General features: G+C 39.8%; 1 protein-coding gene across 1 annotated transcript in view; it reads right to left on the bottom strand.

Annotated features, from left to right (window-relative positions):
- The window catches only part of POLA1 (DNA polymerase alpha 1, catalytic subunit), a 1417985-nt gene that overhangs the window by 1031613 nt on the left and 362452 nt on the right, over positions 1-23920 (bottom strand). Inside the window, exon 23 of the mRNA XM_053705268.1 lies at positions 19275-19399. Within this exon, the coding sequence (XP_053561243.1) occupies positions 19275-19399 (125 nt within the window). The remainder of the gene's footprint in view (positions 1-19274; positions 19400-23920) is intronic.

Raw genomic sequence — 23920 nt, 5'->3', positions numbered from 1 at the left:
GGGAAGGGGGGTGGTATTTGAAAATCAATGTTTCATTCTTAGAGAGATGTTAATAATTACAGAGAACATAATGCAATAGGTCAGCGTCATAAAATGTATATAAATAAAAAAATGAAAAAATCTTAAGTAACTAAATAACAAAATGTATGCTTACCTGATAAATTTCTTTCTTTTCTAACATGTAGAGTCCACAACGTCATTCCAATTACTAGCGGGATATTCAACTCCTGGCCAGCAGGAGGAGGCAAAGAGCACACCAGCTAAGCTGTTAAAGGGACAGTCTAGGCCAAAATAAACTTTCATGATTCAGATAGAGCATGTAATTTTAAACAATTTTCCAATTTACTTTTATCACCAATTTTGCTTTGTTCTCTTGGTATTCTTAGTTGAAAGCTTAACCTAGGAGGTTCATATGCTAATTTCTTAGACCTTGAAGCCCACCTCTTTCAGATTGCATTTTAACAGTTTTTCACCACTAGAGGGTGTTAGTTCACGTATTTCATATAGATAACACTGTGCTCGTGCACGAGAAGTTATCTGGGAGCAGGCACTGATTGGCTAGACTGCAAGTCTATCAAAGAACTGAAAAAAGGGGCAGTTTGCAGAGGCTTAGATACAAGATAATCACAGAGGTTAAAAGTAAATTATTATAACTGTTAGTTATGCAAAACTGGGAAATGGGTAATAAAGGGATTATCTATCTTTTAAAACAAAAACAATTCTGGTGTAGACTGTCCCTTTAAGTGTTAACTTCTCTTACCCATAACCCCCAGTCATTCAGCAGACAGAAAATGGAAAAAGAAACACAAGAGTGAAAAGGTGCCCTGAGGTTTACTCAAAAAAACTGCCGAATTATAACTAAAAAGAGGGCGGGGTCGTGGACTCTCCATTTCCGGAAAGAAAGAAATTTATCAGGTAAGCATACATTTTGTTTTCTTTCCTATGACATGGAGAGTCCACAATCTCATTTAAATTACAAGTGGTAACCAATACCCAAGCTAGAGGACACAGAATGAACAGGAAGCGAGACCAAGGCAGGAGGACCTAAACAGAAGGCACCACCAAACCAGAGAGAAAGAGTAGAAGTGGCATTCTGACCCTTACGTTTTCTAGAGAAAAGAACAAACAGGGCTGATGAAAATCTTTAGTAGCTTGTAAGTAAAACTTAAGAGTGTGCACAACATCCAAGTTATGCAAAAGACATTCCTTATGAGAATGATTCAGACAAAAAGAAGGAACAACAATTTCCTGATAAATGTTTCAATCCGACACCATTTTAGGGAGAAAACCCAATCTAGTACGAAGGACCGCCTTATCTGCATGAAAAAAATAAAAAGGTAAGGGGAATCACACTGCATAGCTGAAAGCAAAGAGAAACTGTGAGTGGAAGAAATGGCAAGTAGAAACAAAACCTTCCAAGATAACCATTTTATATCAACATGCTTTGGCTCAAAACTGAGCCTGTTGCAAAACTTTAGAACTAGATTAAGGCTCCACTGAGGAGCAACAGGTTTAAACACAGGCCTGATTCTAACCAGGGCCTGAACAAAGGCTTGAACATCTGGTAAGTTTGCGAGACGTTTGTGCAAAAAACATAATTTATGTAAGAACTTACCTGATAAATTAATTTCTTTCATATTAGCAAGAGTCCATGAGCTAGTGACATATGGGATATACATTGCTACCAGGAGGGGCAAAGTTTCCCAAACCTTAAAACGCCTATAAATACACCCCTCACCACACCCACAATTCAGTTTAGTGAATAGCCAAGAAGTGGGGTGATAAGAAAGGAGCGAAAGCATCAAAAAAATAAGGAATTGGAATAATTGTGCTTTATACAAAAAAATCATAACCACCACAAAAAGGGTGGGCCTCATGGACTCTTGCTAATATGAAAGAAATGAATTTATCAGGTAAGTTCTTACATAAATTATGTTTTCTTTCATGTAATTAGCAAGAGTCCATGAGCTAGTGACGTATGGGATAGCAGATACCCAAGATGTGGAACTTCCACGCAAGAGTCACTAGAGAGGGAGGGATTAAATAAAGACAGCCAATTCCGCTGAAAAAATAATCCATAACCCAAAATAAAAAGTTTTAATCTTAAATGAAAAAAACTGAAATTATAAGCAGAAGAATCAAACTGAAACAGCTGCCTGAAGTACTTTTCTACCAAAAACTGCTTCAGAAGAAGAAAAAACATCAAAATGGTAGAATTTAGTAAAAGTATGCAAAGAAGACCAAGTTGCTGCTTTGCAAATCTGATCAACAGAAGCTTCATTCCTAAAAGCCCAGGAAGTCGAAACTGACCTATTAGAATGAGCCGTAATCCTTTGAGGCGGGGATTTACCTGACTCCACATAAGCATGATAAATCAAAGACTTTAACCAAGACGCCAAAGAAATGGCAGAAGCCTTCTGACCTTTCCTAGAACCAGAAAAGATAACAAATAGACTAGAAGTCTTCCTGAAATCTTTAGTTGCTTCAACATATTTCAAAGCTCTAACTACATCCAAAGAATGTAAAGATCTCTCCAGAGAATTCTTAGGATTAGGACACAATGAAGGGACAACAATTTCTAATATTGTTAGAATTCACAACTTTAGGTAAAAATTTAAATGAAGTCCGCAACACTGCCTTATCCTGATGAAAAATCAGAAAAGGAGATTCACAAGAAAGAGCAGATAATTCAGAAACTCTTCTAGCAGAAGAGATGGCCAAAAGGAACAAAACTTTCCAGGAAAGTAATTTAATATCCAGAGATTACATAGGTTCAAACGGAGGAGCCTGTAAAGCCCTCAGAACCAAATTGAGACTCCAAGGAGGAGAAATTGAGTGAATGACAGGCTTGATTCGAACCAAAGCCTGTACAAAACAATGAATATCAGGATGATTAGCCATCTTTCTGTGAAAAAGAACCGAAAGAGCAGAGACTTGTCCTTTCAAGGAACTTGCAGACAAACCCTTATCCAAACCATCTTGAAGAAATTGTAAAATTCTAGAAATTCTAAAAGAATGCCAAGAGAATTTATGTGAAGAACACCAAGAAATGTAAGTCTTCCAGACTCGGTAATAGATCTTCCTAGACACAGATTTACGAGCCTGTAAAATAGTATTAATCACTGAGTCAGAGAAACCTCTATGACTAAGAATCAAGAGTTCAATTTCCATACCTTCAAATTTAATGATTTGAGATCCTGATGGAAAAATGGGCCTTGAGATAGAAGGTCTGGCCTTAACGGAAGTGTCCAAGGTTGGCAACTTGCCATCCGAACGAGATCCGCATACCAAAACCTGTGCGGCCATGCTGGAGCCACCAGCAGTACAAACGAACACTCCATTAGGATTTTGGAAATCACTCTTTGAAGAAGAACTAGAGGCGGAAAGATATAAGCAGGTTGATAATTCCAAGGAAGTGAAAACGCGTCCACCGCTTCCGCCTGGAGATCCCTGGATCTGGACAGATACCTGGGAAGTTTCTTGTTTAGATGAGAGGCCATCAGATCTATTTCTGGAAGCCCCCAGATTTGTACAATCTGAAGAAATACCTCTGGGTGAAGAGACCATTCGCCCGGATGTAACGTCTGGCGACTGAGATAATCAGGCTATCTTTCATAGCCTGAGAACTGTGAGTCCCCCCCTTGATGATTGACATATGCCACAGTTGTGACATTGTCTGTCTGAAAACAAAAACGATTCTCTCTTCAGAAGAGGCCAGAACTGAAGATCTCTGAAAATCGAGTTCCAAAATGTTGATTGGTAATCTCGCCTCCTGAGATTCCCAAACCCACTGCGCTGTCAGAGATCCCCATACAGCTCCCCAACCTAAAAGACTCACATCTGTTGAGATCACAGTCCAGGTTGGACGAACAAAAGAGGCCCCTTGAACTAAACAATGGTGATCCAACCACCAAGTCAGAGAAGATCGAACATTGGGATTTAAGGATATTAATTGTGATATCTTTGTATAATCCCTGCACCATTGATTCAGCATACAAAGCTGGAGAGGTCTCATGTGAAAACGAGCAAAAGGGATTGCGTCCGATGCAGCAGTCATGAGACCTAAAATTTCCATGCATAAAGCTACTGAAGGGAAAGATTGAGACTGAAGGTTTCGACAAGCTGAAACCAATTTCAGATGTCTCTTTTCTGTAAGAGACAAAGTCATGGACACTGAATCTATTTGGAAACCTAAAAAAGGTTACCCTTGTCTGATGAATCAAGGAACTCTTTGGTAAATTGATCCTCCAACCATGTCTTTGAAGAAACAACACAAGTTGATTCGTGTGAGATTCTACAGAATGTAAAGACTGAGCAAGTACCAAGATATCGTCCAAATAAGGAAATACCGCAATACCCTGCTCCCTGATTACAGAGAGAAGGGCACCATGAACCTTCGAAAAGATCCTTGGGGCTGTAGCTAGACCAAAAGGAAGAGCAACACACTGGTAATGCTTGTCTAGAAAAGAGAATCTCAGGAACTGATAGTGATCCGGATGAATTGGAATATGAAGATATGTATCCTGTAAGTCTATTGTGTACATATAATGCCCTTGCTGAACAAAAGGCAGAATAGTCCTTATAGTCACCATTTTGAATGTTGGTATCCTTACATAACGATTCAATATTTTTAGATCCAGAACCGGTCTGAAAGAATTCTCTTTCTTTGGAACAATGAACAGATTTGAATAAAACCCCAGGCCCCGTTCCAGAACTGGAACTGGCATAATTACCCCAGCTGACTCCAGATCTGAAACCCATTTCAGAAACGCTTGAGCCTTCATTGGGTTTACAGGAATGCGTGAAATAAAAAATCTTCTCACAGGCGGTCTTACCTTGAAACCTATTCTGTACCCTTGTGAAACAATTTTCTGAATCCAAAGACTTTGAATTGAATTGATCCAAACATCTTTGAAAAATCGTAACCTGCCCCCTACCAGCTGAGCTGGAATGAGGGCCGCACCTTCATGCGGATTTGGGAGCTGGTTTTGACTTTCTAAAAGGCTTGGATTTCTTCCAGACTGGAGAAGGTTTCCAAACGGAAACTGTTCCTTTAGAGGAAGGGTCAGGCTTTTGTTCCTTATTCTGACAAAAGGAACGAAAACGATTAGCAGCCCTATATTTACCTTTAGATTTTTTATCCTGAGGGAAAAAGGCTCCCTTCCCCCCAGTAACAGTATAAATTATTGAGTCTAACTGAGAACCAAACAATTTATTACTTTGGAAAGAAAGAGAAAGCAATGTTGACTTAGAAGTCATATCTGCATTCAAAGACTTAAGCAATAAAGCTCTTCTAGCTAAAATAGCTAAAGACATGTACCTGACATCAATTCTAATGATATCGAAAATGGCATCACACAAAGTTATTAGCATGTTGAAGAAGTTTAACAATGCTATAAGCATTATGGTCTGACACTTGTTGCGCTAAAGCCTCCAACCAGAAAGTTGAAGCTTCAGCAACATCAGCCAAATAAATTACCTGAACATAAATAAGCCTTCCTTAGAAAGGATTCAAGCTTCCTATCTAAAGGATCTTTAAACGAAGTACTATCTGCCGTAGGAATAGTAGTACGTTTAGCAAGAGTAGAAATAGCCCCATCAACTTTGGGGATATTATCCCAAAACTCTAATCTGTCAGATGGCAAAGGGTACAATTTCTTAAACCTTGGAGAAGGAGTAAAAGAAGTACCCAGACTATTCCATAACCTAGAAATTACTTCTGAAATAGCATCAGGAACTGGAAAAACTTCTGGAATAACCACAGGAGGTTTAAAAACTATTTAAAAGCTTAGTAAAGAACGAATAAACTCCATCTTAAATAAATATGAAGATTTATCAGTGTCAATATCTGAGGTAGAATCTTCTGAATCAGATAGATCCACATCAGAAATAGATAAGTCAGAATGAAGGCGGTCATTTAAAAATTCATCTGAAATATGTGAAGTTTTAAAAGACCTCTTACGTTCAGCAGACGGAGGAAAAACAGACAGAGCCTTCTGAATAGATTTACTAACAAATTCTTTAACATTAACAGGAACATCCTGAACATTAGATGTTGAAGGAACAACAACAGGCAATGGATTATTACTAATGGAAATACTATCTGCGTTTGTGATACTTGTCATGATAAGCTTTCAAACAACAGCCGGAGGAACAGTTACCAAAAGTTTACAACAAATGCACTTAGCTTTGGTAGAACCAACATCAGGCAGCGTCTTTCCAGAAGTAGATTCTGATCCAGGGTCAGGTAGTGACATCTTGCAATATGTAAAAGAAAAAACAACATATAAAGCAAAATTAGCAAATTCCTTAAATGGCAGTTTCAGGAATGGGTAAAAATGCAAAATGAAACAAGCTTCTAGAAAACCAGAAGCAACTGAATAGTGAGACTGAAATAGTGTGAAAAAAACTGGCGCCTTGAATGACGCCCATATTTTTGGCGCCAAGTATAACGCCCACACATTTTAGCGCCAAGAATGACGGCCATATTTTTTGGCACCAAAAAAACGTCCGCAATACACATACGTCAAAAATGACGCAATTACGTAAAAACTTCCGGCACCAACTATGACGCCGGAAATGACGAAATTTTTGTGTTAAAAAAGTCTTGCGCCAAAAATGACGCAATAAATAGAAGCATTTTCTGCACCCGCGAGCCTAACAGCCCGCAATTTTTTGAAAAAAAGTCAATTGAAAATTGAAAATTTAAGGTAAGAAAAAAAGAAATTTATATGCATTTTCCCTAAAAATGAAACTGACAGTCTGAATGAAGGAATACTGATTATCCTGAATCATGGCAAATATAAGTTTAAACACATATATTTAGAACTTTACATATAAAGTGCCCAACCATAGCTTTGAGTGTCATAAATAGAAATAAGACTTACTTACCCTAAGACACTCATCTACATAAAGTAGATAGCCAAACCAGTACTGAAACGAGAATCAGTAGAGGTAATGGTATATAAGAGTATATCGTCGATCTGAAAAGGGAGGTAGGAGAAGAAATCTCTATGACCGATAACAGAGAACCTATGAAATAGATCCCCTAGAGGAAGACCATTGTATTCAAATAGGCAATACTCTCTCACATCCCTCTGACATTCACTGCACTCTGAGAGGAAAACCGGGCTTCAGCCTGCTGCGAAGCGCATATCAACATAGAATCAAGCCCAAACTTACTTCACCACCTCCATGGGAGGCAAAGTTTGTAAAACTGAATTGTGGGTGTGGTGAGGGGTTGTATTTATAGGCATTTTAAGGTTTGGGAAACTTTGCCCCTCCTGGTAGGAATGTATATCCCATACGTCACTAGCTCATGGACTCTTGCTAATTACATGAAAGAAAGATAGATAATTCAGTAATCTAAACCTTCAGAGTACTGACCAACAAACCCTTCTCCAAGCCATCCTGAAGAAAAGACAAAATCCGGGGAATCCTCACCCGGCTTCCGGAGAAACCCTGAGATACGCACCAATAAAGATATTTACGCCTTACCTTATGGTAAATCTTGCGAGTAACAGGTTTGCAAGCCTGAAGCATAGTATCAATGACCACTAAAGAAAAATGACGCCTAGACAGAACTAGGCGATCAATCTCCAAGCAGTCAGCTTCAGAGAATCCAGGTTTGGATGGAGGAAAAGACCCTGTATTAGAAGGTCCCTTCCTAAGAGGTAACCTCCAAGGAGGTAGAGATGACATCCTTACTAGATCCGCAAACCAAATCCTGCGAGGCCATGCAGGAGCCATTAGGATTACTGATGCTCTCTTCAGTTTGATACAAGCAATAACTCTTAGAAGGAGAGCAAACGGAGGAAACATATGCCTGAGAGAATATCCAAGGAACCGTAGAGAATCTGTCAGAAAGGCCTAAGGATCTCTTGACCTTGAACCATATTTTGGAACCTTGGAGTTTTGGCAGGACACCATCAGATCCAACCCTGAAACCCCCCACTTAAGGGTTATCTGACAGAACACTTCCGGATTGAGAGCCCACTCCCTGGGATGAATATTCTCCACTACCGGAATGTGGATGGCAGATAAGAGACAGTTGTGAGCTGCCGACCACTGCAGAATGTGAGACACCTACTTCATGGCAAAGGAACTCCGAGTTCCTCCCTGGTGGTTGATGTAAGCCACTGAGGTGATGTTGTCAGACTGAAATCTGATAAACCGGACAAAAGCTAATTGAGGTCAAGCTGACAGGGTATTGAAGATTGCTCTCAATGCCAAGATGTTTATGGGAAGAGCAGACTCTTCCTGAGACCACAGACCCTGAGCCTTCAGAGAACCCCAAACAACTCCCTAGCCTGACAGGCTGGCGTCCGTAGTCCTCCGCGAGAGAGAGTCTCGTCAGGGGATCCAGATTTATCCTCTGCAACAAATCTGAATGGTCTCTGTTCCATTGACGGAGCATGCAAAGCTGCCATGGTTGCAGATGGATCCAAGCAAAAGGAATTACGTCAATGGAAGTCACTATTGGATCAATCACCTACATGCATTGAGCCACTGATGGATGAAAAGGCAGACCAGAGGGAAAGGCAAGAAGTAAGAAGTTTGGATTTTCTGACATCCGTCAGGTAAATCTTCATGGGCAGAGAATCTAAAATTGTCCCAAGAAAAACCACTCTTGTAGATAAAAATAGAGAACTCTCTCCAGATTCACTTTCCACCCGTGGGTACGTGGAAAAGACAATAACATCTCTGTATGAGATCTTGCTAGTTGAAAAGATGACGCCTGAACCAAGATGTCGTCTAGATAAGGCGCCACTGCAATTCCCTGAGATCTGATCACTGCCAATAGAGCTCCCAGAACCTTTGTGAATACTTTGGGAGCTGTGGCAAGACCAAACGGAAGTGCAATAAAGTGGAAATGCTTGTCCAGAAAGGCAAACCTTAGAAACTAGTACTGATCCCTGTGAATGGGAACATGCAAGTACACATCCTTCAGGTCTATGGTCGTCATGAACTGACATTCCTGAACCAATGGAAGAATGGAACAAATAGTTTCCATCTTGAAGGACGGAACCCTGAGGAATTTCTTGAGGCATATTTTATCTAGGATGGGACAAAAACGTCCCTCCTTTTTGGAAACCACAAACAGATTTGAACACAATCCTAAACCCTGTTCCTCTAGAGAGACTGGTACGATAACTCCCAGGGAAAGGTCCTTTACGCAACATAAGGATGCCTCTCTCTTTACCTGGTTTAAGGATAGTCTTGACAGGAGAAATCTGCCCCTTGGAGGGCAAGACTTGAACCCTATTTTGTAATCCTGGGACACAGCCCATGGATCTGGGACATCGCGTACCCAAGCCTGCTGAAAAGAGAAAGTCTGCCCCCCACTTGAACCAAGTATGGATTGGGGGAGGACCCTTCATGCTGATTTAGAATCAGTGGAAGGCTTCCTGTTTTGCTTCCCCCTATTCCAAGGCTGGTTGGACTTCCAAGATGTCCTGGATTGCTCTGGTTTCAAAGAGGAGGAGCAAGACTTCTGACCTTTAAAGTTGTGAAAGCGACACAAATTTTAATTCTGACAACCTTTAGATCTATCTTTCTTGTCCTGAGGTAGGAAAGATCCCGCCAGACCAGAACCAAAGAGTGTCTTACCCTTATAAGGTAACTTGGCCTTTTAAAAACATATCAGCTGACAGATTTTTAACCACAAAGCTCTGAAAGCTAGAACAGTGAAACTAGAAATCTAGCTCCTATTCTAATTACCTGCATGTTGGCATCGCAGATAAAGAAATAGACCAGTATAAAAACTTTTGAACCTATCTTGGATCTCCACTACCGTAGTCTCTTCTGATATCAGATAGGGCATTGCACCAATAGGATGCTGCTCACGCAACCGTGGCAATACTTGCCGCAGCTTGCCACTGTAATACTTGGACGTACATCCTTTTTTAAGTAAGCCTCCAGCTTCTTATCCATTGGATCCTTAAAAGAACAACTATCCTCTATAGTGATGGTAGTTCTTTTAGCGGGAGTAGAGATAGCTCCTTCTACCTTAGGTACAGTACGCCAAGAGTCCCAAATGGAATCAGAAACGGGGAACATTTTTTTTTTTTTTTAAACATGGGAAGTCCCTGTAACATACGGGAAACCAAAAAAAAAAAAAACCCTATGTTTATTCATAAAAACATATTATGAATTGAAAACTAACATCTTGAGGGCACTTAGGACATAAGTTCGTCCACTTCCATTCTACATGCCCCATAGTGCAGAAATCTCCCCAAATGAAAGATTGAATGCAACAGTATATACTTTTAAAAGTCAAAGTATTATCATGAAATAGCCAGTAGATGGAGGTAAAACTATGAAAGTTCAGACTTTGCAAAATCTAATTACTCAAAGTAAATATTAATGAGGACAAATAACTGTTTAATAGTCCTCTGCAAACATATCTGAGAGGAGATATGTCTAAAAACCTCACAGATAAAGAATCTCCCCCTCCCTTCACTTGAAGCGTCAACACTTTAAGTTTAAAAACTAAACGACCGCAGTGCAGCATTTTTATGTCCTGCATTTTAGTTAGTCAGATACACTAATGACACACATTCCGCTGTCTTCATAAAAAGCAAGAGAGGAAATCAGATTAGTGAAGCTCTAGACGCTCTGCTGTTTACATATGCCTATGAAAAAAAGATCGCTCGCCGTCATAATTGAAAAACAGCTCGGTCCGGAGAAGCAGGTAGTGAGAGTTTACAAGAAACTCTGGTCTCCAATAAACATTAAAGTTCATTAAAGCGTAACCTCTTACCTCGTAATGTCAACATATCTGAAAAAACTGACATTGTATATCAGACACGGACATCAAAATAATACACTGTAGAGATAGTCAGCTAGATGAACAGTTACATAAAAGTTCAAGCCATCATATTGTGACCGTTAAATCAACAAAGCAGGATAGTACATAAAAACTAAAGAGACATTCTATAGCAAAATTATCCTCAGTACTTCTAAAGAAATTACGGACATGAAATACCAGCATTATAATTATAATGCAGGAATGAAACCTCATGTCTGATCTTACCAGGACAGAGACTGAGGAAAAGTGTGCCACTATTTAAAAGCGTGCTAAAATGTTCAGTCTAAAAATCATATCACAGTGTAGGAGATCAGAGTAAGTAAATTTAGAAAGGAGGCTCTTAATTCTTTAGAATGAAATAGGAATAAAACCCCTACCTTCAGGGAAGGTAAAAAAACAGGTATAATCCAGGGCGTGAGAGATACACACGTACCCCATACTTTATAATCCTGGGTCTCTATACTACGTGACTCTTAAAAAGGCTCTAGAGGCAGCATCAAATATTTATATTTCACAGGATTACCCCAGGAATCTGCTCCGCCGCCAGATCTCCCAAATTTTAGGGAAATTCATAATACAAACCCTCCTTAAGGGGGACAGGTCCCACCAGGTCCCTGATTGGTCGTCTTTCTTTCAATGTTTAAATAAATAAATAATAAAGGATCAGTATTTTCTGCTGTGGAGCAGTTACAGCAGTTTCAGGTTTGTTATCCTCATTCGACTGCTGACATGGACCTGAAGGTAAAAGAAAGAACAGAGTCACTAACCATGGCTTTCAACAAAAAGCAATAATGGTAGAAACAAAGCAAAGACAACCTTGCCGCTTTCTAACTGCCAATAGCCACCATTACTCTTACTAAAGAGATTGACATGGACACAGCCCCTAATCCTTGCTTGAAGGGAAAAGTACCCATAAAAGGATTAAATATCTTCAGACACCGTCTTCGCACAACATCCAGACAGAGGCAAAGAGAATGACTGGGGGTTATGGGTAAGGGAAGTTACACTTAACAGCTTTGCTGGGGTGCTCTCTGCCTCCTCCTACTGGCCAGGAGTTGAATATCCCCGCAAGTAATTGGAATGACTTCGTGGACTCTCCATGTCATAGGAAAGACTTTTTCTTTTAAAATTTTGTGCAGGTGCGTCACTTTTTTTTAAAAAAAAAAACAATTTATGCTTACCTACTAAATTAGTTTCTTTCACGGTGGTGAGAGTCCACAATCCACTTCTCATGGGAATTACTCTTCTCTACCAGTAGGAGGCGGCAAAGCTTACCAAACCCCAAGAGCTTTATAAAACCCCTCACACCTCAAACATACCCCAGTCTAATGTATAGTCAAGCAAGTGAGGTAAGAAAAAAGAATAAGAGCCATTAAAGTGAAAGTCAATCCTAGCGTTGTACAAACGCTAGGATTGACTATTGAAACAAATAAAGGGGACTTTCATAAATGAAGTATTGGATACTTCATGTAGAAAGCTCCTTTATTTGTTTCAATCGATCTCCATTTTTAGCTGCTACAGCAGCCTACTGCTAAAAAGAGTTTTTGCTAAGAGGTGACGTTTTCACCTCTTAGCCAATAGCCGGGCGGTAAATCTGGAAGCCGGATTTACCGCACGGCTATTGGCTAAGAGGGAAATGCAGGACCGTCCATGTTATGAGAAAAACACACCAAGCTTGTAAGCTGCATGGCTCTCAAAGTGAAAGTGAAACCTGTTTTTTTTATAACAGTCTATGAGCCCATAAGATCTCACACAAAGCAGCATAAAATCAAACAAACATAAGATTATTCCCCCTCTGTTCAATAATCCCCCTCAGGAGATAGTAACCCTTGATTCTATACAGATAAAAGGAGTCACACTGTGACCCTGTCTTCTAGAGTTATCATACATGTATAAAACAAATAAAACGATCTTACCAGAATCTATGCCGTGGAACAGGAACATAGCCTTTCAAGTGTGACAGGTTAGTAGCATCGCTCCTGACATGGACTTAAGAGCAGAAAGCAGGCAGCGAAACTCGTCAATGTTGATTGCTTATGGAGCTGTTAATCTGAGTCGGGATGGTTTCGCAGAGACGACTCTCCCTGCATCTCCGGACTCTAACTTTCACCCATGCTCTCACTGAGAGGCTGACAGGACTACTTAAAACACCAGTCCCATTGAGTACTATCCTCCATAAGAGACTACTCTGAATCTTCCGACACTTCTCTGCCAACCCCATGTGACGAAAGGAAAAGAATGACTGGGGTTATGAGAAAGTGGGGGAGGTATTTAAGCCTTTGGCTGGGGTGTTTTTGCCTCCTCCTGGTGGCCAGGTTCTGAATTCCCACAAGTAATGAATGAAGAAGTGGACTCTCCTCCCTTTAAGATGGAAATTATGTTTTCTTTCATACATGTGGTGAGAGTCTACAATCCATTACTCATGGGAACTAATACCCAAGCTGTGGCAATCCACGAGTAATAACATAAAAGGAAGGATTTAAAAAAAAAAAAAAAAAAAACTTTTTTTAATTAGAAAATAAATCCACAACCTCCACATTTTTTTTTTTTTAAATTAATGCACTTTAAAAAACAGGCATAACCATTAAACAGACAACTTTCTGAATGACCTTTCTACCAAAGGCTGCTTCAGAAGAAGCAAAAACATCAAAATGGTAAAATTTAGTAAAAGTATGCAAACATATAAATGTAGATCTATAAAGGGAGGCAGAAGACACGTCCCTGCAACTGATTACAGAGGGCCTATAAAGGATTTTCCATGAAATGAAACCATAGAATCATAGACCATAGACATCAGATGTCCATGAATTGAAACCATAGAATCAGACGTCTGACAAGCTCTGTACTCTGAGGGGAACCGAGCCTCAACAGACTGAAAACACCTTTCTCTGAAAAACACATACAAATCGTCATTCATCAACCACCTCCAGCGAAGGCAAAGTAAAGACTAAGGTATGTGTAAGGGGTTTTATAATGCTCTTGGGGTTTAGGAATATGTGCCTCCTACTAGTGGTAAAGAAAAGTAATTCCCATGAGTAATGGATTGTGGTTTCTCACCACCTGTATGAAAGAAAAAACATAATTTATGTAAGAACTTACCTGATAAATTCATTTCTTTCATATTAGCAAGAGTCCATGAGCTAGTGACGTATGGGATATACAGCTCTAACTACATCCAAAGAATGCAATGATTTCTCCTTAGAATTCTTAGGATTAGGACATAATGAAGGAACCACAATTTCTCTACTAATGTTGTTAGAATTCACAACCTTAGGTAAAAATTGAAAAGAAGTTCGCAACACCGCCTTATCCTGATGAAAAATCAGAAAAGGAGACTCACAAGAAAGAGCAGATAATTCAGAAACTCTTCTAGCAGAAGAGATGGCCAAAAGAAACAAAACTTTCCAAGAAAGTAATTTAATGTCCAATGAATGCATAGGTTCAAATGGAGGAGCTTGAAGAGCCCCCAGAACCAAATTCAAACTCCAAGGAGGAGAAATTGACTTAATGACAGGTTTTATACGAACCAAAGCTTGTACAAAACAATGAATATCATGAAGATTAGCAATCTTTCTGTGAAAAAGAACAGAAAGAGCAGAGATTTGTCCTTTCAAGGAACTTGCAGACAAACCTTTATCCAAACCATCCTGAAGAAACTGTAAAATTCTCGGAATTCTAAAAGAATGATGAGAAAGGCACCAAGAAATGTAAGTCTTCCAGACTCTATAATATATCTTCCTAGATACAGATTTACGAGCCTGTAACATAGTATTAATCACAGAGTCAGAGAAACCTCTTTGACTAAGAATCAAGCGTTCAATCTCCATACCTTTAAATTTAAGGATTTGAGATCCTGATGGAAAAAAGGACCTTGCGACAGAAGGTCTGGTCGTAACGGAAGAGTCCACGGTTGGGAAGAGTCCACAGTTGGCAAGAGGCCATCCGGACAAGATCCGCATACCAAAACCTGTGAAGCCATGCTGGAGCCACCAGCAGAACAAACGAGCATTCCTTCAGAATCTTGGAGATTACTCTTGGAAGAAGAACTAGAGGCGGAAAGATATAGGCAGGATGATACTTCCAAGGAAGTGACAATGCATCCACTGCTTCCGCTTGAGGATCCCGGGATCTGGACAGATACCTGGGAAGTTTCTTGTTTAGATGAGAAGCCATCAGATCTATTTCTGGAAGTCCCCACATTTGAACAATCTGAAGAAATACCTCTGGGTGAAGAGACCATTCGCCCGGATGTAACGTTTGGCGGCTGAGATAATCCGCTTCCCAATTGTCTATACCTGGGATATGAACCGCAGAAATTAGACAGGAGCTGGATTCCGCCCAAACCAGAATTCGAGATACTTCTTTCATAGCCAGAGGACTGTGAGTCCCTCCTTGATGATTGATATATACCACAGTTGTGACATTGTCTGTCTGAAAACAAATGAACGATTCTCTCTTTAGAAGAGGCCATGACTGAAGAGCTCTGAAAATTGCACGGAGTTCCAAAATATTGATTGGTAATCTCACCTCCTGAGATTCCCAAACTCCTTGTGCTGTCAGAGACCCCAAAACTGCTCCCCAACCTGTCAGACTTGCATCTGTTGAAATCACAGTCCAGATTGGAAGAACAAAAGAAGCCCCCTGAACTAAACGTTGGTGATCTGTCCACCATGTCAGAGAGTGTCGTACAAATGGTTTTAAAGATATCAATTGATGTATCTTTGTTAAATCCCTGCACCACTGGTTCAGCATACAGAGCTGAAGAGGTCGCATGTGAAAACGAGCAAAGGGGATCGCGTCCGATGCAGCAGTCTTAAGACCTAGAATTTCCATGCATAAGGCTACCGAAGGGAATGATTGAGACTGAAGGTTTCGACAGGCTGAAACCAATTTTAGACGTCTCTTGTCTGTCAGAGACAGAGTCATGGACACTGAATCTATCTGGAAACCTAAAAGGGTTACCCTTGTCTGAGGAATCAATGAACTTTTCGGCAAATTGATCCTCCAACCATGATCTCGAAGAAACTAAATCTGCTAAATGTGAAGACTGAGCAAGTACCAAGATATCGTCCAAATAAGGAAATACCACAATACCCTGTACTCTGATTACAGACAGAAGGGCACCGAGAACCTTTGTAAAAATCCTAGGAGCTGTTGCAAGGCCAAACGGCAGAGCCACAAATTGGTAATGCTTGTCTAGGAAAGAGAATCTCAGAAACTGATAGTGATCTGGATGAATCGGAATATGCAGATATGCATCCTGTAAATCTATTGTGGATATATAATGCCCTTGCTGAACAAAAGGCAGGATAGTCCTTATAGTTACCATTTTGAATGTTGGTATCCTTACATAACTATTCAATATTTTTAGATTCAGAACTGGTCTGAAGGAATTCTCCTTCTTTGGTACAATGAAGAGATTTGAATAAAACCCCAGTCCCTGTTCCAGAACTGGAACTGGCATAATTACTCCAGCCAACTCTAGATCTGAAACACATTTCAGAAATGCTTGAGCCTTCGCTGGATTTACTGGGACACGGGAAAGAAAAAAATCTCTTTGCAGAAGGCCTTATTTTGAAGCCAATTCTGTACCCTTCTGAAACAATGTTCTGAATCCAAAGATAGTGAATTGAATTGATCCAAATTTCTTTGAAAAATCGTAATCTGCCCCCTACCAGCTGAGCTGGAATGAGGGCCGCACCTTCATGTGGACTTGGGAGCTGGCTTTGGTTTTCTAAAAGGCTTAGATTTATTGCAGACTGGAGATGGTTTCCAAACTGATACCGCTCCTGTGGATGAAGGATCAGGCTTTTGTTCCTTATTGTGACGAAAGGAACGAAAACGATTATTAGACCTAAATTAACCTTTACATTTTTTATCCTGTGGTAAAAAAGTTCCTTTCCCTCCAGTAACAGTTGAGATAATAGAATCCAACTGAGAACCAAATAATTTATTACCCTGGAAAGAAAGGGAAAGCAAAGTTGACTTAGAAGACATATCAGCATTCCAAGTTTTAAGCCATAAAGCTCTTCGAGCTAAAATAGCTAGAGACATATACCTGACATCAACTCTAATGATATCAAAGATGGCATCACAAATAAAATTATTAGCATGTTGAAGAAAATTAACAATGCTATGAGAATTATGATCTGTTACCTGTTGCGCTAAAGCTTCTAACCAAAAAGTTGAAGCTGCAGCAACATCCGCTAAAGATATAGCAGGTCTAAGAAGATTACCTGAATATAAGTAAGCTTTTCTTAGAAAGGATTCAATTTTCCTATCTAAAGGATCCTTAAAGGAAGTACTATCTGCCGTAGGAATAGTAGTACGTTTAGCAAGAGTAGAGATAGCCCTATCAACTTTAGGGATTTTGTCCCAAAACTCTAATCTGTCAGATGGCACAGGATATAATTGCTTAAAACGTTTAGAAGGAGTAAATGAATTACCCAAATTATTCCATTCCCTGGAGATTACTTCAGAAATAGCATCAGGGACAGGAAAAACTTCTGGAATAACTACAGGAGATTTAAAAACCTTATTTAAACGTTTAGATTTAGTATCAAGAGGACCAGAATCCTCTATTTCTAATGCAATTAAAACCTCTTTAAGTAAAAAACGAATAAATTCCATTTTGAATAAATATGAAGATTTATCAGCATCAACCTCTGAGACAGAATCCTCTGAACCAGAGGAACCACTATCAGAATCAGAATGATGATGTTCATTTAAAAATTCATCTGAAAAATGAGAAGTTTTAAAAGACCTTTTACGTTTACTAGAAGGAGGAATAACAGACATAGCCTTCTTAATGGATATAGACACAAAATCTCTTATGTTAACAGGAACACTAGTATTAGATGTTGATTGAACAGCAACAGGTAATGTAGTATTACTAAAGGAAATATTATCTGCATTAACAAGTTTGTCATGACATTCATTACAAACAACAGCTGGAGAAACAGATACCACAAGTTTCCAGCAGATACACTTAACTTTGGTCGATCCAGCACCAGGCAGTGATTTTCCAGTAGTATCTTCTGACTCAGGGTCAATCTGGGACATCTTGCAATATGTAATAGAAAAAACAACATATAAAGCAAAATTGATCAAATTCCTTAAATGACAGTTTCAGGAATGGGAAAAAATGCCAGTGAACAAGCTTCTAGCAACCAGAAGCAATAAATAATGAGACTTAAATAATGTGGAGACAATAATGACGCCCATATTTTTTAGCGCCAAAAAAAGACGCCCACATTATTTGGCGCCTAAATGCTTTTGGCGCCAAAAATGACGCCACATCCGGAACGCTGACACTTTTGGCGCAAAAACGTCAAAAAAATTACGCAACTTCCGGCGACACGTATGACGCCAGAAATAGAAAAATATTTTTGCGCCAAAAAAGTCAGCGCCAAGAATGACGCAATAAAATGAAGCCCACAGGAAAAAAAAGTCAATTTTAAGGTAAGAAAAAATGATAAATTCATATGCATGATCCCAAATATGAAACTGACTGTCTGAAATAAGGAACGTTGAACATCCTGAGACAAGGCAAATAAATGTTTGAATACATATATTTAGAACTTTATATAAAAGTGCCCAACCATAGCTTAGAGTGTCACAGAAAATAAGACTTACTTACCCCAGGACACTCATCTACATGTAGTAGAAAGCCAAACCAGTACTGAAACGAGAATCAGTAGATGTAATGGTATATATAAGAGTATATCGTCGATCTGAAAAGGGAGGTAAGAGATGAATCTCTACGACCGATAACAGAGAACCTATGAAATAGACCCCGTAGAAGGAGATCATTGAATTCAAATAGGCAATACTCTCCTCACATCCCTCTGACATTCACTGCACGCTGAGAGGAAAACCGGGCTCCAACCTGCTGCCGAGCGCATATCAACGTAGAATCTAGCACAAACTTACTTCACCACCTCCATAGGAGGCAAAGTTTGTAAAACTGATTTGTGGGTGTGGTGAGGGGTGTATTTATAGGCATTTTGAGGTTTGGGAAACTTTGCCCCTCCTGGTAGGAATGTATATCCCATACGTCACTAGCTCATGGACTCTTGCTAATTACATGAAAGAAAGGTAAATAGCACTAGTATTATATCAATACGATAATTTGTCAAAATAGGAAATATATAAAAAGTGAAAAGTGTGTGCTACAAACACTAAAAACAAAATCAAAGGAAAACTACCTTCTTAGGAAACAACCTGAACACAGTCTTAAAATCTGGTCTGCGTAAACCCATAAGGATAAACATTATAAACAAGATTAGATAGAGTGGAAGTGTGTAAAAAAAACATATATTTTTTTTTTTATCTAAACCAAGAAGCTAACTAATACTAAGCCAGTCAAGATTTAAAGCACAAAAGCAAGATCATTTTATTCATATGCCGAGCTACAATTAGTTGTTTTGTAGAAACATCACACAATATATCTGAATTTACAAACCTCTGCTGACTTCTGCATGTTGGAAACAACCCTATGCACAGTTGTGAAGCAGATATTGTACTCTTGAATTATAGATGGGTACAGGCTGTTGAAATCCAGAAGCAAAATAAATTTGTCATAGAAACCTGAAACACAACAAATGAATAAAGACAACAGTCAATTATCTAACCACATCAGATGCTAAAGTTGATTGCGTAACTTGACCACATCGGCCGTGATCTAGCAGCAGAGCTTTTGGGATAAACTGGTAGATTCTAATCGACCTATTGGGCACCCCTGGTCTAAAGTATAGCCAAGCAAAAAAGGTAGGGATGAGCAAAAAAAAAAAAAAAAATAGTGTAGGGGGGAAAAAAAAGACAAAATAAATACTTAAACTTAAAATTATGCTTACCTGATAATATACTTTTCTTCAGATGGAAAGAGTCTTCAGCTGCATTCATTACTTTTGGGAAAAAAGAACCTAGCCACCAGGAGGAGGCAAAGACACCCCAGCCAAAGGCTTAAATACTCCTCACACTTTCCTCATCCCCCAGTCATTCTGCTGAGGAACAAGGAACAGTAGAAGAAATATGAGGGTGAAAAGGTGCCAGAAGAATACAAAAAAAAATGTATGCTTACCTGATGAATTTATTTCTCTTGTGGTGTATCCAGTCCACGGATTCATCCATTACTTGTGGGATATTCTCCTTCCCAACAGGAAGCTGCAAGAGGATCACCCACAGCAGAGCTGTCTATATAGCTCCTCCCCTAACTGCCACCTCCCAGTCATTCGACCGAAGACAAGCAAGAGAAAGGAGAAACTATAGGGTGCAGTGGTGACTGTAGTTTAAAAATTTAAAAAACACCTGCCTTAAAATGACAGGGCGGGCCGTGGACTGGATACACCACAAGAGAAATAAATTTATCAGGTAAGCATAAATTTTGTTTTCTCTTATAAGGTGTATCCAGTCCACGGATTCATCCATTACTTGTGGGATACCAATACCAAAGCTATAGGACACGGATGAAGGGAGAGACAAGGCAGGAACTTAAACGGAAGGCACCACTGCCTGTAAGACCTTTCTTGTAGAATTTAGAAAAAGTATGAAGCGAAGACCAAGTCGCCGCCTTACAAATCTGTTCAACAGAAGCCTAATTTTTAAAAGCCCATTATTCATTTCTCTAGAAAAATTTAAAACTGCAAATACCTCAGAGCAGGAGACCCTGCACGCTATTCCCCCAGCTTAAGTTACCTCATCTCTTCAGTTATGTGTGAGAACAGCAATGGATCTTAGTTCCAACCTGCTAAGATCATCAAAGACCACAGGCAGACTCTTCTTCAACTTTCTGCCTGAGGCTAAAATAGTACAACTCCGGTACCATTTGAAAATGACAAACTTTTGATTGAAGATAAACTACATTAGTGCACCACATCTCTCTAGCTACCTCCCTTGTCGAGAGCTGCAGAGAATGACTGGGAGGTGGCAGTTAGGGGAGGAGCTATATAGACAGCTCTGCTGTGGGTGATCCTCTTGCAGCTTCCTGTTGAGAAGGAGAATATCCCACAAGTAATGGATGAATCCGTGGACTGGATACACCTTACAAGAGAAATAAAGACGCTACACAGAAAAAATATGGGTGGGGAGCTGTGAACTCTATGAAGAAAAACAAATTATGCTTACCTGATAATTTTCTTTTCTTCAGATGGAAAGAGTCCACAGCTGCATTTATTACTTTTAGGACAACAATACCCAAGCTAAAGAGGACACAGAATGCAAAAACAGGAGGATACAGTAGGCGGCCCATACTGAGGGCACCAGGCCTGAAAAAACCACAACCCAACTAAACCTCGCTTCGTCTGAGCCAGGCAGAAAAACTATAAGGAAAAGGCCCCAAGGACACTGACCCGAAGATAGTCCGAACGCCTAACTAGAGATTGCAAGTAGACTCATTTAGTAAAGACTCCTCCAGGAGAACCACCGTCCAGCAGTCGGTCCCCACACAACCATTCCTAGTACAGTACCAAAATCCCCAAAAGGGAGAGGACAAGGGTAAGCCAAAGGGATACCCAAAGGTACAGCAAAATCCATAAAGGAAAAACCCCCGTCAAAGGAAGGCCAAATCCAGAGACCCGAATGGACCCCGAGAACAAGGGGAGACGAAGCCCAACCCACAAGGAGCAACCGGGCATCATCAAGGAGAAGAAACATCTCCCAAACATCGTGCAAAAGCACCAAAAAAGACAGCTGAAGACAAAGTCTTCAAAACGTCAGAACTCAGACTGAGCAAACAGAAAATTACAAGTAGCAAACTCAGAATAAACATCCGAGTCCAGTAACATGCTGCCATCCTAGGAAGACAGGAAGAAAAAACTATCCGTAAGGAAGAAGCGGCCGAACGAAAAACATAATTTATGTAAGAACTTACCTGATAAATTCATTTCTTTCATATTGGCAAGAGTCCATGAGCTAGTGACATATGGGATATACAATCCTACCAGGAGGGGCAAAGTTTCCCAAACCTCAAAATGCCTATAAATACACCCCTCACCACACCCACAATTCAGTTTAGTGAATAGCCAAGCAGTGGGGTGATAAAGAAAGGAGTAGAAAGCATCAACAAAGGAAATTTGGAAATAATCGTGCTTTATACAAAAAATCATAACCACCATAAAAAGGGTGGGCTTCATGGACTCTTGCCAATATGAAAGAAATTAATTTATCAGGTAAGTTCTTGCATAAATTATGTTTTCTTACATGTAATTGGCAAGAGTCCATGAGCTAGTGACATATTGGATATCAATACCAAAGATGTGGAGTCTTCCACTCAAGAGTCACTAGAGAGGGAGGGAATAAAAATAAAAACAGCCATATTCCGCTGACAAAATCCACAACCGAAAACAAAAATAAGTTTATTTCATCTTTGAAAGAAAAAAACTTAAATTAAAAGCAGAAGAATCAAACTGAAACAGCTGCCTGAAGAACTTTCTACCAAAAACTGCTTCCGAAGAAGCAAATACATCAAAATGGTAGAATTTAGTAAATGTATGCAAAGAGGACCAAGTCGCCGCTTTGCAAATCTGATCAACTGAAGCTTCATTCTTAAAAGCCCACGAAGTGGAAACTGATCTAGTAGAATGAGCTGTAATTCTCTGAAGCGGGCCTGAACCGACTAAAATAAGTTTGATGAATCAAAAGTTTCAACCAAGAAGCCAAGGAACTAGCAGAAGCCTTCTGACCTTTCCTAGGACCAGAAAATAAAACAAATAGACTAGAAGTCTTCCTGAAATCTTTAGTAGCTTCCACATAATATTTCAAAGCTCTTACCACATCCAAAGAATGTAAGGATCTCTCCAAAGAATTCTTAGGATTAGGACATAAGGAAGGGACAACAAATTCTCTACTACTGTTGTTAGAATTCACAAGCTTAGGTAAAAATTTAAAAGAAGTCTGCAAAACTGCCTTATCCTGATGAAAAATCAGAAAAGGAGACTCACAAGAAAGAGCAGATAGCTCAGAAACTCTTCTAGCAGAAGAGATAGCCAAAAGGAACAACACTTTCCAAGAAAGTATGTCCAAAGAATGCATAGGCTCAAATGGAGGAGCCTGTAACGCCTTCAGAACCAAAGACTCCAAGGAGGAGAAATTGATTTAATGACAGGCTTAATACGAACTAAAGCCTGTACAAAACAGTGAATATCAGGAAGTATAGCAATCTTTCTGTGAAATAAAACAGAAAGAGCGGAGATTTGTCCTTTCAAGGAACTTGGACAAACCCTTATCCAAACCATCCTGAAGGAACTGTAAAATTCTAGGAATTCTAAAAGAATGCCAGGAGAATTTATGAGAAGAACACCATGAAATGTAAGTCTTCCAAACTCTATAATAAATCTTTCTAGAGACAGATTTACGAGCTTGTAACATAGTATTAATCACTGAGTCAGAGAAACCTCTATGACTTAGAACTAAGCGTTCAATTTCCATACCTTCAAATTTAATGATTTGAGATCCTGATGGAAAAACGGACCTTGAGATAGTAGGTCCGGCCGTAACGGATGTGGCCAAGGCGGGCAACTGGACATCCGCACCAGATCCGCATACCAAAACCTGTGTGGCCATGCTGGAGCCACCAGCAACACAAAAGACTGTTCCATGATGATTTTGGAGATCACTCTTGGAAGGAGAACTAGAGGCGGGAAGATGTAAGCAGGATGATAACACCAAGGAAGTGTCAGTGCATCCACTGCTTCCGCCTGAACATCCCTGGACCTGGACAGGTATCTGGGAAGTTTCTTGTTTAGATGAAAGGCCATGAGATCTCTCTCTGGAAGACCCCACATCTGAACAATCTGAGAAAACACATCCGGATGGAGAGACCACTCCCCTGGATGTAAAGTTTGGTGGCTGAGATAATCCGCCTCCCAATTGTCTACACCTGGGATATGCACCTTAGAGATTAGACAGGAGCTGGATTCCGCCCAAGCAAGTATCCGAGATACTTCTTTCATAGCTTGGGGACTGTGAGTCCCACCCTGATGATTGACATAAGCCACAGTTGTGATATTGTCTGTCTGAAAACAAGTGAATGGTTCTCTCTTTAGCAGAGGCCAAAACGGAAGAGCCCTGAGAATTGCAGAATCTCGCCTCTTGAGATTTCCAAACCCCTTG

This window comes from Bombina bombina, chromosome 3 (assembly GCF_027579735.1).
Source record: "Bombina bombina isolate aBomBom1 chromosome 3, aBomBom1.pri, whole genome shotgun sequence".
NCBI lineage: Eukaryota > Metazoa > Chordata > Amphibia > Anura > Bombinatoridae > Bombina > Bombina bombina.
The sequence above is the reverse complement of the archived record's forward strand: the minus strand, read 5'-3'. Positions and strand labels throughout refer to the sequence as shown.